Genomic DNA, 14,712 nt, shown 5'->3' on the forward strand with positions numbered 1-14,712 from the left:
CACACTTGCAAGGCAGGTGCTTATGCCGCTGAGCTAAATCTCCAGCCTCTCATTTGTTCAACTTTAATAAAATCAGAGAGTGGCATGAGTTCCCCCAAAATGTGGTATTTTAAAAATACCTGCTAATTTTAAACCTTGCCTACCAGTACATGCTTGTAATCCAACCTCACAAGAGGATCTGTGAATTTGAGGCCAGCATTGACTACATAATGGGTTCAAGACCAGCTTGTACTATATCACAAGTCTCTATCTCAAAAAATCAAAATAAATAAGTAAGCAGGTAGAATATATTATTTTTACTTGAGATAAGCGCTGCAGATCAAATCAAGAGTGAGTGAGGAGGGGGCTGGAGGTTTAGCTCAGCGGCATAAGTGCCTGCCTTGCAAGCAGGCAGTCATGAGTTCGATCCCGGTACCGATAAAAAGGAAAAAGACAAAAAAAAAAAAAAAAAAAAAAAAAGAGTGAGTGAGGGTAGCAGGACATACACAGATCTATTATCCCAGCACTCATCGGGAGGCTGAGGCAGGAGGATTGTTGCAAGTTCAAGACCAGCCTCAACTGTATAATGAGACTGTCTCAAAGACAAAAAAAAGAAAAAAAAGATTTCATCAGTCAAGGATATGTGAATAACTATGCTGCCCTGCTAGAACCTCCAAACAAGCTATCAAGAAGACTGAGGCAGGAAGTTTATGCAAGTTGGAGGCCAACCTGGAATACATAATGAGACTCTATCTCAAAAAACCAAAAGAATGAACATAACAAAGCAAATAAATAAAATAAAAAGGGGTTGACATGTAGCTAAATGCAGAGACCCTGGGTTTAATTCCTAATTGGGCTAGAGGTATAGAGTGAAAAGGCCAGTACTGAAAGGTGGGTGGAGGTTGGTAAGGATATGGCTTACTGGTATAGTGCCTCTGGGTTCGGAACACAATATGGAAAGGAAAAAAAATTTTTTTTGCAGGTGTATACCTGCTGACCAGGGATATATCTCAGCAGCATAGTACCTGCCTGGCAAGCTCGATCCCTCATTCAAGAAAAAAAAGTTTACCTGCTGAAGATACCAATTACAGTGGGATAAAAATCATTTTACTTAACCCAGGCATGGTGGCACCTGCTTGTAATCCCAGTGAACTCGAAATGATCCTCCTGCCTCAGCCTCCTGAGTGCTGGGATTACAGGCATGAGCCACCAACACCCAGCTCCAGAGACCTTGTTTCAAAAACAACAAAACAAACCCCATATTTGAAAGATTTGACTTTCTAGTAGTATTAGCTTTCCAGGAATTTGAAGCAAACCAGAATTCTCCTTATGCAAATAGTTTTAGGAAAAAGGAAAAGAAACAAGTACAAGTTCAACAGGACAGGTTTATTTCACAACAAACCTGAGAGGTACTGCTCTGGCATTAGAGTCCAAACCAGGTACTTTTTCACAGGCTCTTTTGTAGGGTTATGGGGAGGGGAGAGTTCAGTGAGAGGGAGTTGTGACTGTCTCCCAAGAATGAGACTTTAGAGAACGCAAGCCATATAAGTTGCCCAAGGACGGGGCTGGGGAAAGCTTAGGGAGTGGTGGCTACTATCAGTGTTAAGGTGTTACAAGTTCTCAGGTACAGCTGTACTGGGAGGGAAGAAGTTTAGAGGGAGTTGCTGATCAGGCTGGTTGAGGTCAGATTTCCTTCAGATACTCAAACCAACTGAGAATTTGTGTATGTAAGAGAGAATGTGCAGTAGAGACTAGCACTAAAATGTTATTAGGATAGATTAATCCTGTTTTGATCCAGCATTTCTGAGCAACACCCTCTAGGTCATTCTTTCTATTTATCATCTGTTTTTATTTTTTGTGGTTTTTTTTGTTTTGGAGGCAGGGTCTTTCTATGTAGTTCAAGCTGGTCTCCAATACAGGGCAGTCCTCTCCTCCTAGTTCAGGCTGTCCTTGAACTCACTGTGTTACCCAAGCTGGCCTTGAACTCCCTGCAATCCTCTTGCCTCAACCTCCCAAGTGCTAGGATTGAACTGCACACTAGGCCAAGTTTTAAAAAATACATACTGAGAAAGGGAGAGAAGAATGACATTATTTGTTTGATTTGATTTTGCTTTGTTTTTCATCACATCTCCATTTAATTGAACCAGATGAATCATGATGGTGAATGGTGATGAACTTTACTCTTCATAGCTTCAGCTATACAGTTGATGAGCTGAATATAGTATTTTTATTTAGTCAGGTGTGGTGGTGCATACCTATAATCCCAGCACTTGGGAGGCTGAGGCAATAAGATTGCTGTGAGCTCAAGACCACCTGAGAGTCGTGAGACTCTCTCAAAAAGAAAAAAAAAATTTTGGTGGTTTTGTGTGTGTGTATATGTTTTTTTATTGGTACATTTTAGATATACATAATGATAACATTCATAATAGAGAATGTATACCTATATATATTTAGCTTCTTTTCCAAATCCCCTCCCATCCCTTCAAAGCTTTTTCCCCTCCTTTTTTTTTTTTTTTTTTTTTTTTTGAGTCAGGTACTTACTATGTATTTCAGATTTGCTTGGACTCATGATGCATCTCAGGCTGAACTTGCACTGATCCTCCTGAGAGCTGCAATTACAGGCATGTGCCACCATGCCTGGCTTCCTGGCCTTATTTACAAAAGCTTTGCCTCCATTCTTCTGTTCTTTTTTCTTCTTTCCTTTCCTCTTCCTCCTGTATTCTTCCCTTTGTCATTTGAACATTTTCTTCCCATTTCTCAATATCTATTCTATATTTTGGTCCTTATTTACACTTTTAGTTTCACACACCAGAGAAACAATGTGTTATTTAAATATATGTGTGTGGTTTATTTCACTTAAGAGTATGATCTCTGTACTCTTGTAATCCCAGCACTCAGGAGGCTGAGGCAGGAGGATCATTGAGAGTTTGAGATCAGCCTGGGCTACAAAGTGAGCCCAAGGCCAGCCTGAACCACATATGTGAGACCCTATCTCAAAAAGAAAAAAAAAAAATGATCTCAAAGTACATCCATTTAGCTAGAAATGTTTCGAGTTTATCCTTCTTTGTTTCAGGCTAGTACTCCTTGTATAAAAACCATCTTCTTCATCTATTCTTCTGTCAGTAGGTGTTTGGGCTGTTTCTAAGAAGCTATTAGAAACTGTGCCACTTAAACAGGAGTGTGCATATATCATTGTGATATGACGCTTTGAGTTTTTGACAGGAAGATACCAAGAAGGGGAATAGCTGAGTAGAATGGAACCTCTAGTTTTAGTTTTTTGAGAAATCACCAGATTACACACCCACCAACAATAGAAAAGGGTTCCTTTTTTCCCCACAGCCCTGCCACCATTTATTATTGGTTGATTTTGTGATTACAACCTTTCTTTCTGGAATAAGATGGATTCTCAGCATTGTTTTAATTTGTGTCTCTCGAAGATGAGGTTGTTGAAATGTTTTCCCTGTAATTATTAGCTGTATCTACTCTTTCATCTGGGAAGTGTCTCTTCATTTCAGATGCTCATTTTTAGACTGAAGTTTGATTTTTTTTTAGTTTATGGATTCTAGGTACTAGTCCTTTGAGGAACAGCTGACAAAACTTTTGTCTTATACTTAGGTTATCTTTTTCCCTCCATTAGTTTCTTTTGCTATGAAAAAGCTTTTTTTTTTTTTTTTTTTTTTTTTTAACCGGTACCAGAGATCGAACTCATGACCACGCGCTTGCAAGGCAGGCGCTTATGCCGCTGAGCTAAATCCCTAACCCCTTTTTTTGTCTTTTTGAGACAGGGTCTCACTATGCAGTTCAGGCTGGCCTTGAACTCACTTTGTGGCCCAGGCTGGTCTCGAACTCCCGAAACAACTTCCTGCCTCAGCCTTGTGAGTACTAGGATTACAGGTGTGAGCCACCACGCCCGGCTAGATCTGACCTGGTTTTGAACTCACTGTGTAGTCCAGGCTGCCTTCAAACTTGTAGCAATTCTGCTCCTTCAGTCTCCTGAAGTGCTGGGATGCCAGCATGCCTGGCTGCAAAAGTTTTCTAATAAGGTGAGATCCCAATTGTTGATTCTTTGTGATATTTCCATGTGTTTGAGGATTTGTTCATGAAGTCTTTGCCTATATCAGTGTCTTTAAGAGTTCTACCCATTCTATTTTCCAGCAGATTTGGTGATTCTGTTTTAATATTTAGATCCTTGATCCATTTCTACTTTAGTTCAATGCATAATGAAAGAAATGGATGTAGTTTTAATCTTCAGCATGTGCAAAGCCAGTTTTCCCAGTACCATTTATTAAAGAGGCTATCTTCCAGTGAAGGTGTTTGGCTCTTTTGTCAGAGATAAAGTGCCTATCTCTAGAGTTGTATCTGCATCTTCTAATTGTTCTGTTGATCCTCACATCTATTTTTGCCATGCTGTTTGTTTTTTTATCACAGTAGGTTTGTCTAGTCTTTGTTGGCCAGAATTGCCTTTGCTATTCTAGATCACTTGTGGTTGATCCAAATGAAAAAATTTTTTTTAACTTTTTTTTTTTTTTTTTTTTTGTCTTTTTCCTTTTTATTGGTACCGGGGATCGAACTCACAACTGCCTGCTTGCAAGGCAGGCGCTTATGCCGCTGAGCTAAATCCCCAGCCCCTATCCAAATGAATTTTAACATTGTTTTGTCTAATTCTGTGTGATACTTGATTGGCATTGCATTAAATCTTTTTAACAATTTTGGAAATAGGCCATTTTCATTATATTGGTTCTTCCTATCCAAGAACAAGTTGTATCTTTCCATTTTCTGATGTCCTGTTCAATCTTGCTTTTCATAGTTCTGTAGTTTTCAATGTAAAGATCTGTTTGTCCTTTGTTAGATTGATTCCTAGGTGTTTCATTCTTTTGGGTGCTATTGTGCAAAGTATTATTTCCCTATTCTCCCTCTCAGTGAGCTTGTTAATTTGTGTACTTTACACCCAGCTATGCTACTGAATTTGGTCATTAAATCTAGAAATCTTCTGGTGGAATTTTTGGGTTCTTCTATGGAGAATATCATGTCATCCATAAATAGTGATAATTTAAGTTCTTCCTTTCCTTTCCTATCCTTATTCTTTTTTTCCTTTCTCGTCTAATTGTTCTTGCTAATGTTAAGGACTATATTGAATAAGAGTAGTGAGAGTGGACATCTTTGTCTTGTTCCTAATTTGAGAGTGAAAGTTTTCAATTTTTGTCCATTTAGTATGTGTTGGTTGTTGGTTGGTCATAGGTGGCTTTTATCAGATTGAGATAAAGTTCATCTATTCCAATTTTCTTTAAAGTTTTTTTAAATTTTATTTTGAAGTAGTAAAAATACAACAGAACAAGACAGAAGAAAGCCAATCGAGACGATGCAGTAGAAATTGGTACAGAGCTTCACAGCAGGATACTGGGATAGTAGTAATAGGTACCATAGTATATCTCGTTATCTTCACAGTAGTTGTCCAGTCATTAGGTATAGTGAAATCAAACCAAAAACAGAACATTATAAAACCAAGAGTATTGAATAGAGCAAAACAAATATAACAAAACAAAACAGTGAAAACCTTTGCCTTCAAACGGAAGCTAGAAGGAAATCCCCCATATTTGCTATATTGCATGGTCATCCTCCCAAGGGATGTTGAGATATCTATTCCCAGTCTCTACGGAGGTGGGGGTGGGGGGTGGGAAGGGGTGTTTGTTTGAGCCGCTGTTTCTCCTCTTGGCTGGCACTGGGGTCATTTGCTAAGAGGGCAGACAAATAAGCTGCCTAAGTTCCACAATGGCCAGATCTCGGGACCCTGAAAAGTTTTTATCATGAATAGATGTTGGATATTGTCAAAGGCTTTTTCTTTATCTGTTGAGATGATCATACGGTTTTTGTCCTTTTTGTCCATGGCTCCGTGTTAGAGTTATTGATCTGCATATGTTTAACCATCCCTGCCTCCCTGGGATGAATCTTACTTGGTCATGGTGTATAATTTTCTTGATGATTTGCTGCATTGTTTGCCTGTATCTTATTGAGTATTTGTGTATCTGTGTTTGTGGATCTATAGGGAAATTGGCTTGTAGTTCTCTTTTTTGGTTGGATCCTTCTCTGGTTTTGGTATCAAGGTAATGCTTATTTCCAGGAATGAATTTGGGCATATTGCTTCCCTTTCAATTTCATTAAAGGGTATGAGAAGTAGTGGCATTAGGTCTTCTCTATTTCCAGGAATGAATTTGGGCATATTGCTTCCCTTTCAATTTCATTAAAGGGTATGAGAAGTAGTGGCATTAGGTCTTCTCTAAAGTTCTTTCTTTCTTTTTTTCTGAAACAAGGTTTCACTATGAAGCCTAGATTGGTCTCATGGCAATCCTCCTGCTTTAGCCTTCTGAGTGCTGGGATTACAGGCATGTGCCACCACACCTGGTGTAAATTTCTTGTAGAATTCAATAGTGAATCCATCAGAGGCTGGGCTTTTCTCATTGGTAGTTTTAAAATTACATCTTAAATTTCATTGGCTAATACTAGTTTATTTAGTATTTTTTTCTTTGTACTGGGGAATTAAACTGAGGGTCTGGCACTTGCCAAACACGTGCCGACATCCTTAGCCCTATTTAGAATTTTTATATATTCTTTATTCAGCTTTGGTAATTCATGTATATCTAAGAATTTGTTCTTCTGTTTTGCATTTACCACCTTATCAGAATACAGGTTCTCAACTAGGTACTGACAACCTTGTGAATTTCTGTAGGAGCTGTTGTGATTTCACCCTTTCATTCCTAATTGCATGAATTTGTCTTTTCTTTCTTTTTTTGATAAGATTGGCTAAAGATTTCTTAATTTCATTTAATCTTTTCAAAGAACTAACTCTTGGATTCATTGATTCTTTGTATTGTTTTCTTAGTCTCCATTGCATTAATTTCTGACCTGATCATTATAATTTCTCCCTCGTACAAACTTTGGGCTTGACTTGCTCTCTTTTTTCTAGAAGCTTGAGGTTCAGCATTAGATTATTTGTGGTCACTTTTTCTGATATGGGTATTCACTATTATAAATTTCTTTGTAGGATTGCTTTCATTGCATCCTATAAGTTCCAGTAAGTTCTATTCGCATTATCATTTCATTGTAGAAACAGTCTAATTTCTTTATTTTCTTTCTAATTCTGAATTTCTAGTTTCTTTAATCTGTAACCCGTTATTGTTTAGGAGGGTATTATTTAATTTTCATTTGTTTATGGAGTTCTTGTGATTTCTTTTGCCATTGATCTCCAATTTCATTATATTATGGTCTGATAATATACATGGGAAAATGTTAGTTCCTTTGCACTTAATCAGCCGTGTTCAGTGAGCTAGTACATGGTTGTTTCGTAGAACATCAGGTATAGCTGAGAATGTGTATTCTGATGTGGTAGAGTGGAATACTCTGTAAACATCTACTAAATCCATTTGTTTAAAAGCTTGGTTCAGATGGGCATGGTGCACACCTGTAATCCCAGCACTCAGAAGGCTGAGACAAGAGGATTACCAGGAGTATGAGACCAGCCTGTTATACAAAGTGAATTCAAGGCCAATCTGAACTGCATTGCAAGCCCCTGTCTCAAAAAGACAAAGAGAAAAGCCTAGGTGTGGTATTGCACAACTATAATCCCAGCGGCATTTGGGAAACTGAGGCAGGATTGCTGTGAGTTCCAGGCCAGCCTGAACTGCATAGTAAGACCTTGTTTCAAAAAAAAAAAAAAAAAAAAAAAAAAAAAAAAAGACAAAACCAACCTTTTGATTCAGTTTTATTTGTTTGTTGATTTGTGATGGGGGGGGTAATTGAGGTCCCCCGTTACAGTTGTATTAGTGCTTATTTGATTTTTCATGTCCACTAATATTTGTTTTTTTATAGTTTGGTATGCTGGTAGTATATACATTGATGTCTGCCTTTTAGATTGTTCCCCTCATAAGGGGTATAGTGATCTTCATCTCTCAGTCTTGGCTTGAAAAAAATCAGTCTTGGCTTGAAACCCACTTTATTCTCAAACAGAATGCCTACCTCTGCTTTTTCTGGATTACTGTCACATAGAGTATTCCCAATTTTCCCAATTTTGGGGGGGTGGGGGGAAGATCTACATTTAATTTTTTTTTCCTGGGCAGATACTTTCCCATTTTTAAGTGTATGAATGGTTTTTCTTTTTGGGACAGGACCTCATTTCTGTAGTTCAGCAGGTTGGACTTGACCTCGCTGTGTATCCTAGGTTGGCTTGATTTGAGGCAACTCTCTTGCCTCAGCCTCCTGAGTGCTAGATTATAGGCTCGCACGCACCACCATGCCCAACACGAATTTTTGAATTAAATGTGTTTCTTTTAGACAGCATATTGTTGGATCTTACTTCTTGATCCATTCTGCTAGTCTGTTTCTTTCTTTTTTTCTCTTTTCTTTCTTTTTTTTCTTTTTTTTTTTTTTTTTTTTTGGTCTTTCTTTCTTTTTTGAGGCAGAATATCACCATGTAGTTCAGGCTGGCTTCAAACTCACAACAATTCTCCTACCTCAGCCTGCTGAGGGCTGAATCTGTTTCTTTTGATTGGTGAATTGAGACCACCAAGATTGATGGTTATAATGATATGTATTGACTTATCCTTGTCATATTATTTTCCTGATGTCAGTTTTTTTGTTTGTTTGTTTTTAAGGGAATAAGGCAAAACAAAACAATAAAACAAAACAATTAGAACAATATTGGATTTCAAAAACTAGACAGAAGGAAATCCCCCATAGTTGCTATATTGCATATTATTATCCTCTAAATAGATGCTCAGTCTACTGGATTTAGGCCTGCAAAATTAATCACACAATACCAGCATTAAAGGTTTTTTTTACTTCAGTTACTATCACCTCAGACTGTGTTCCTCTGAACCAACTGGTTGCTTACTGAGGAGGCAGGGCACTGCAGTGCTCTTCCTGTCTCCTAGCCCATGTGCAGGCAGGCTCATAGGAAGGGGCTGGCTTCTTGGTTCTCTTGGTTCCCGTTTTGTCTGTCTGTTTCATTGGTTCCCTTGACTGGTGGATTCCCTCTGTTAGAGTTCATGGAATTATAGTCCTGGCAATTGAACTCACAATGTCATGCTTGCCAGGCAGGCACTTATGCTACTGAGCTAAATCCCCAGCCCTAGTCCTTGTTATTTCTTTCCAAAATGTCCTTCAGAACATTTTGGAGTGCTGCTTTGGTGGTCATGAATTTCTTCAGGTATTCTTTGTTAGTGGAAGTAACTTACGTCTCCCTCATTTTTTTTTTTTTTTTTTTTTTGGACAGTGTCTTGCTATGTAGTACAGGTTGATCTTTCTCCATCAGTTCAGTTTGTTTTGGCTTGAGACAGCGTCTTGCTTATGTAGCCTATGCTGGCCTCAAGTTCATGGCAATCCTCCTGCCTCAGCCTCCCACGTGCTGTGATTACAGGTGTGTATCAGCACACCCTGCATCTCCATCAGTTTTGAAAGATAGTTTTGCAGGGCACATCAATTTGGGTTGGAGATTGCTTTCTTTACTCCAAGCTTTCCTCAACTTGAGAATTTGTGTTGAGAAGTCTGCTGTGACTCTGGATTTTTCTTTATAGGTGATTTGTTTCTGTACTCTAACAGCTTTTAATATTCTGTTTGTGTGTTGAATTTCTGGAATATTGACTATTGTATGTCTTAGTGTAAATTTTTTTTTATTATGGCTAATGGTAGTAATTCTATATGCCCTCCTTATCTGGGTGTTACATTCTTTTTCCCTGCTTGGGATGTTTTCTGCCATTATTTTTATGAACAGATTTTTTTAAATTTCATTTGTGCTTATCTCCTGCTTCTTCATTGACTCCAATTAATTTTATGTTATTTTACTTTCTTTTTCTTTTTTCTTTTTATTTTTACGAGGAATCCAACTCAGGACCTTGTGCTGCCAGACAGACACTGCTGCTGATCTACATCCCTGGCCCTATGTTATTTTTCTTTCCATCATTTAGTAGCTGTTGGATTGATTTTTTTCTGTGGTCCTTGCTATTTTGTTTTGGGTACCGGGGAATCAAACTCATGACCTCATGCTTGTCAGACAGGTGCTTATGCACTAAGCTAAATCTCCAGCCTCCTCCCTTACTGTTTATAAGAAATGTTTTCTACAGGGGCTGGGGATTTAGCTTAGCGGCATAAGTGCCTGCCTTATAAGCAGGCAGTCGTGAGTTCGATCCCTGGTACCGATAAAAAGGAAAAAGACAAAAAAAAAAAAAAAAAAAAAGGAAAGAAAAGAAATCTTTTCTACAATCCTGTCTTCTAGATGTGATATTCTGTCCTCCCATTGGCTCATTCTGTTAGGCTTTTCTTTTGTCTTTTTTTTGTCTTTTTCATTTTTATCAGTACCAAGGATCGAACTCATGACCGCACACTTGCAAGGAAAGCGCTTATGCCGCTGAGCTAAATCCTCAGCCCCTTTTTTTGTCTTTTTGAGACAGGGTCTTGCTATATGCTTTAGGCTGGTTTTGGACTCACTTTGTAGCCCAGGCTGGTTTTGAGTTTACAATGATCTGCTTGCCTCAGTCCCCCAAGTGCTGGGATCACAGGAGTATACCACCACACCTGGCTCTTTTTTTGAGGGGGAGGTACCGGAGATCCAACTCATGACCTCACATTTATCAGGTAGGCATTTGTCTATTGGTTCATTCTGCAGCATATACTTTGAATGGAAATTTTTATCTCCTGAATGTTTGTTTGAATCTGTTTCATGGATTTTGTTTCCTATGTTGGACATTCATGGTTACCATCATTTTCCTTTCTTTCTTTCTTTTTTTTTTAATCTGCTAGAGAATCCCTAAATGCATCTTTCATTATGTCACCATCTCTGTAGTTATTTGAGAAATTATTTTTGATTTGATTTTGTTCTAGAGCCTCATTCATCTGTTTTGTTACTTCTGTGGTTACCACTTCAGACAGTCCAGGTGGGTGGGTTTTGAACTGTTCCACCTCGTTTCCCCTTAATTTTGCCTTTGGGGAACTGGAAGTCTGGGGTTACATTTTGCCTAAGTATCTTCTCGTTTTCTATATTTATTTTAGTTTAATTCCTGGGTTGATCTTTGTAAATTAATTATGGCATGTAGCTTTATTGCTACTATTTCTTTCTATTATTTTGGCCTTTTAAAAAAAATTTTAAAGGGACAAAACAATAGAACAAAACAAAACAATGAGAATGATATTGGCAAAAACAAGACAATAGGAAATCCACAGTAGTTACTATATTGCATATTATTATCCTCTAAATAGATGCTGAGACTACAGGCTCTAGGTCTCCAAAATCAGTCAGACGATACAAACACTAAGTTCTTTCTTTATGTCAGTTGCTATCATTTTAGCTTGCATTCTTCTGAATCAGCAGGTTGCTTACTGGGAGGTGGCCAGTGGGATGAAATAGCTTCTTTCCCTGTGCACATGCAGGCTGGCCCTGGCTGCTGGAGGGTGCTGCTGCTCCTGGGTCCCTGCCTCCTAGCTGGCCCAGTTGCTGCTGGCACATGGAAGGTTGCTGTTGTTTCCCTGTGCTCTCCTGACTTGCCCCTATTGCTACTATTTTGAAACCTTAGGAGACAACTGGTTCTGACATGTCTTCCATGAAGAACTTCCATGAAGTTCTTTGGGGTTCAATTCAGTTCTGTTGCAGGATCATACCTTTTCAGTTTATTAGGGATGAGAAGTTGCTGCTTATTGGCCTGTGTAGCTGGGTCCTGGTTCTTTGGCATTGGTCTGTATTTTCTATGACCCTGAGGTAATCTCAGTTTTGGCACACCAGGAAGAACAACTGATGAGAATAGTTATGTCACCTCAGCTAACGGAGTACAATCAGCAATCACAGCATCAAACACAGCCTAGAAAATGACAGACTGTGATAACTATTCATTTGCCACCTTTAACCATCTGAACTAGATTAGTGGTTATATACCAAAATCTAAATCAAACCAGAAAATTGTGTGCAGTAAATGCCAGTAAACATGCCCTCACTGTGACAGTTTTACCTCAAGGGAGAAAATTTAAAGGCATGAGGAGAATAAATAGAAGAGTAAGAGATTAGAGGCAAGTCTGAGGACAAAGGAAGATGATGCCATCTCTGGTAAACTGGTAAACACTTCAGGAGAGAGAGAGAAGGAAGGAATAAAGACAAGAGCAGAACGAGACAACAAGGCCCTGGAACAGTGCTCACATTCATTCATTTATTTATTTTTGTGGTACGGGGAATCAGATTCAAGGCTTTGTGCGTGCCAGGCAAGCACTCTACCACTGAACTACATGTCCAGTCCTTCACACTCTTATCAAAACAAGAACAATCAAGAAACAAACCAAAAGAAGAAAAGAGAACAGTGTCCGATTCAAGGTATGTCTTTGCTGTCACTAGTTGACAGTAACAAACAGAGCCCAGATCCAAGTTGATTAATCCCAGCAAGCCAGCCATAGATTTATGGCAAGGAACAATTTATGGTAGTGGATAATCCCAGCAAGCCTATACCTTTGGTTCTGCTGAAGTGTAGTCTGGTTTCTTGCTGTGAGGTTGAAACCAGATCTGTTCAAACTTAACACTGTGTGTGTCCTACCAGCTTGAACGTGTTTTCCTGCTAGCTTGAACTCGACTACTTGAACTCTTGCTGACGTGAATTTGGTTCTACCTTCCCTGATGCTGGGAGCCATTTTCTCTCTCTCTCTCTCTCTCTCTCTCTCTCCCTCTCCCTCTCCCTCTCCCTCTCTCTCTCTCTGTCTCTGTCTTTTTCTTTTTTATTGGTACCGGGAATGGAACTCACGACCACCTGCTTGCAAGGCAGGTGCTTATGCCGCTGAGCTAAATCCCCAGTCCCTGGAGCCATTTTTCACTCCTCTTGAGTTTTGAGCTCAGTTAGCCCTTCTCCAAGATGCCTACTGACCAATTATCCTCTCCCGGTTGGGGGATGTCTGAACTAGAATAACTCAGAAAAGAATACAGAACCCACTGCAGTTACTGCTCTGTTTCTCCATGGAGGCCTCTCGAATTGCTGGGAGTCAGGAGTGGTCACTGTGTATCTGCAGGTTTGAGCCGCCTCTCTCATGCAGTGAGCCTGGGGTCAGGTAGAAAGTGGTGGTTGCTGTCTCCTTCTGCATTGAAGTCTTTCTGCTTTCCCCTGTGGGCTTCAATTCTTGCTTCAGATCCTTCCTGTGTCTCAGAGCCCCACTTCCCTTGTTCTCTTCTTCATAGTCTGTATTCATGTCTGGAAACCAAATCTTGGAGAGGCTGTTTCTCTGCTCTTCATTACTCTGCCATCATCCCAGCAGTGCCCCCTTTTTAAATTTTGAACATAGTCTCACTAAATAGATGTTTCTCAGACTAAGCTCAAATTTGTGATCCTAACTGGGTGTGGTGCCACATGTCTATAATCCCAGCACTTTTTGGAGACTGAAGCAGGGGATGACCAGCCTATGCCACATAGTGAGTTCAAGGCCAGTCTGAACTACATAGTGAAACCCTGTCTCAAAAAATCAAAGTAATAAAATAACCCAAAAAATAAATTTGCAGTCTTCAGCCCCCCAAGAGTTACTGGGATTACAAGCATGTGCCACCATGCCTGGCTGTGTTCATATATCCTGTGGTGGAGTTGAAAGGATTTTGCCCTAGAATTAAGTTATCCGATATTTACCTTGAGGTCACTTCCTTCTTCCCCTATGAAGAAGGGAAGATGGGATTTTCCTTTACCAGTGGCATGAAGAAAGTCCCAGTCAGCTGCTCGTGTGTCACCAATACCCGCCCTAAGCACAACCCCCATCAGAGGTTTTTATATATATATATATCTTACCCCATGTCCCAATCAGAAGAGGCCCAGCCGTCCTTGGTTATTGGACTCTTCTCCATGTCCTTGGAATAAAGGATACTGTTAGTTTATATTTTTTCCTCTTTTCTCATGCCGAAACCCTATCAGGACTGAGGAATGGAGCTGGTAGAAATGTGCTTGACCATATCTTCTCTTTGTAAGATTCAGAGTCCTGGCTCCAAAGGATGCAACTCTCATTCAAACAGAAAGGGTGTTCACTGCCTCATGTCCTTACTTGGAGACTGGAGCACAATTCTGGGGCAACAGGATAAGCTGTATTTAACATCCTTAACACTGGGTTCTTACGACCACTTCCTGGGCCTCTGTGCAAATGGACTGGATAGATGGTATAAAGTCCTGATAAAAGGGCATATTTGTTTGTTTGTTTTTTGTTGTTTTGTTTCTGAGACGGGGTCTCTACATAGTTCAGGCCTGCCTTGAGTTCATTATGTAACCCAGGCTGGCCTCAAATTTGCAGTGATCTTCCTGCCTCAACCTTCTGAGTGCGGGGATTACACATATGTACCACCAAGCCCAGCTCTCTTCTTCTTTTGTGAGACAGGGTTGTGTAGTTCAAGCTGCTTTAAACTCACTATGTAGTCTAAACTGGCCTTGAATTTTGGCCAATCCTTCTGTCTCAGTCCTTCTAGGACTGGGATTATAGATGTGTACTACTACACCCAGGTGAATGGGCATTTTTAAAAAATGAAAGATCCTGTTGTGGTAACAAAATTGTCTAAAAATAAATGAAAAGCATGAGTTGATTCCCTGCACTAAACAGGCTATTATGTACTGCACATATTTCCAAAGTACTTCCTGGAGATTGAAAGGGAGGGAACTGTCGATTAGGACCTGAAACTTTGTCAAGTACCTGTAAGATAAGGTAGAAAGGAATGATCTTGTCTGGTTGAGCTGTGTCTTTTTTTTTTTT

At 39.5% G+C, this 14,712-nt stretch overlaps 1 protein-coding gene across 4 annotated transcripts in view; it reads left to right on the forward strand.

Moving 5' to 3' along the window:
• Positions 1–14,712, forward strand: part of Gabpb2 (GA binding protein transcription factor subunit beta 2) — a 42,082-nt gene that overhangs the window by 1,585 nt on the left and 25,785 nt on the right. For 2 of the 4 annotated variants that reach the window (XM_063253138.1, XM_063253159.1), the window contains exon 2: positions 12,191–12,322. The exons of the other annotated variants lie outside the window; for them this stretch is intronic. In XM_063253138.1, coding sequence (XP_063109208.1) covers positions 12,238–12,322 — 85 coding nt within the window. In that variant the 5' untranslated portion in view covers positions 12,191–12,237. The remainder of the gene's footprint in view (positions 1–12,190; positions 12,323–14,712) is intronic. 4 annotated transcript variants of the gene reach the window in all.

This window comes from Cavia porcellus, unplaced genomic scaffold (assembly GCF_034190915.1).
Source record: "Cavia porcellus strain 051 isolate PalLab524CR breed Dunkin Hartley unplaced genomic scaffold, mCavPor4.1 scaffold_1, whole genome shotgun sequence".
NCBI classification, from domain to species: domain Eukaryota; kingdom Metazoa; phylum Chordata; class Mammalia; order Rodentia; family Caviidae; genus Cavia; species Cavia porcellus.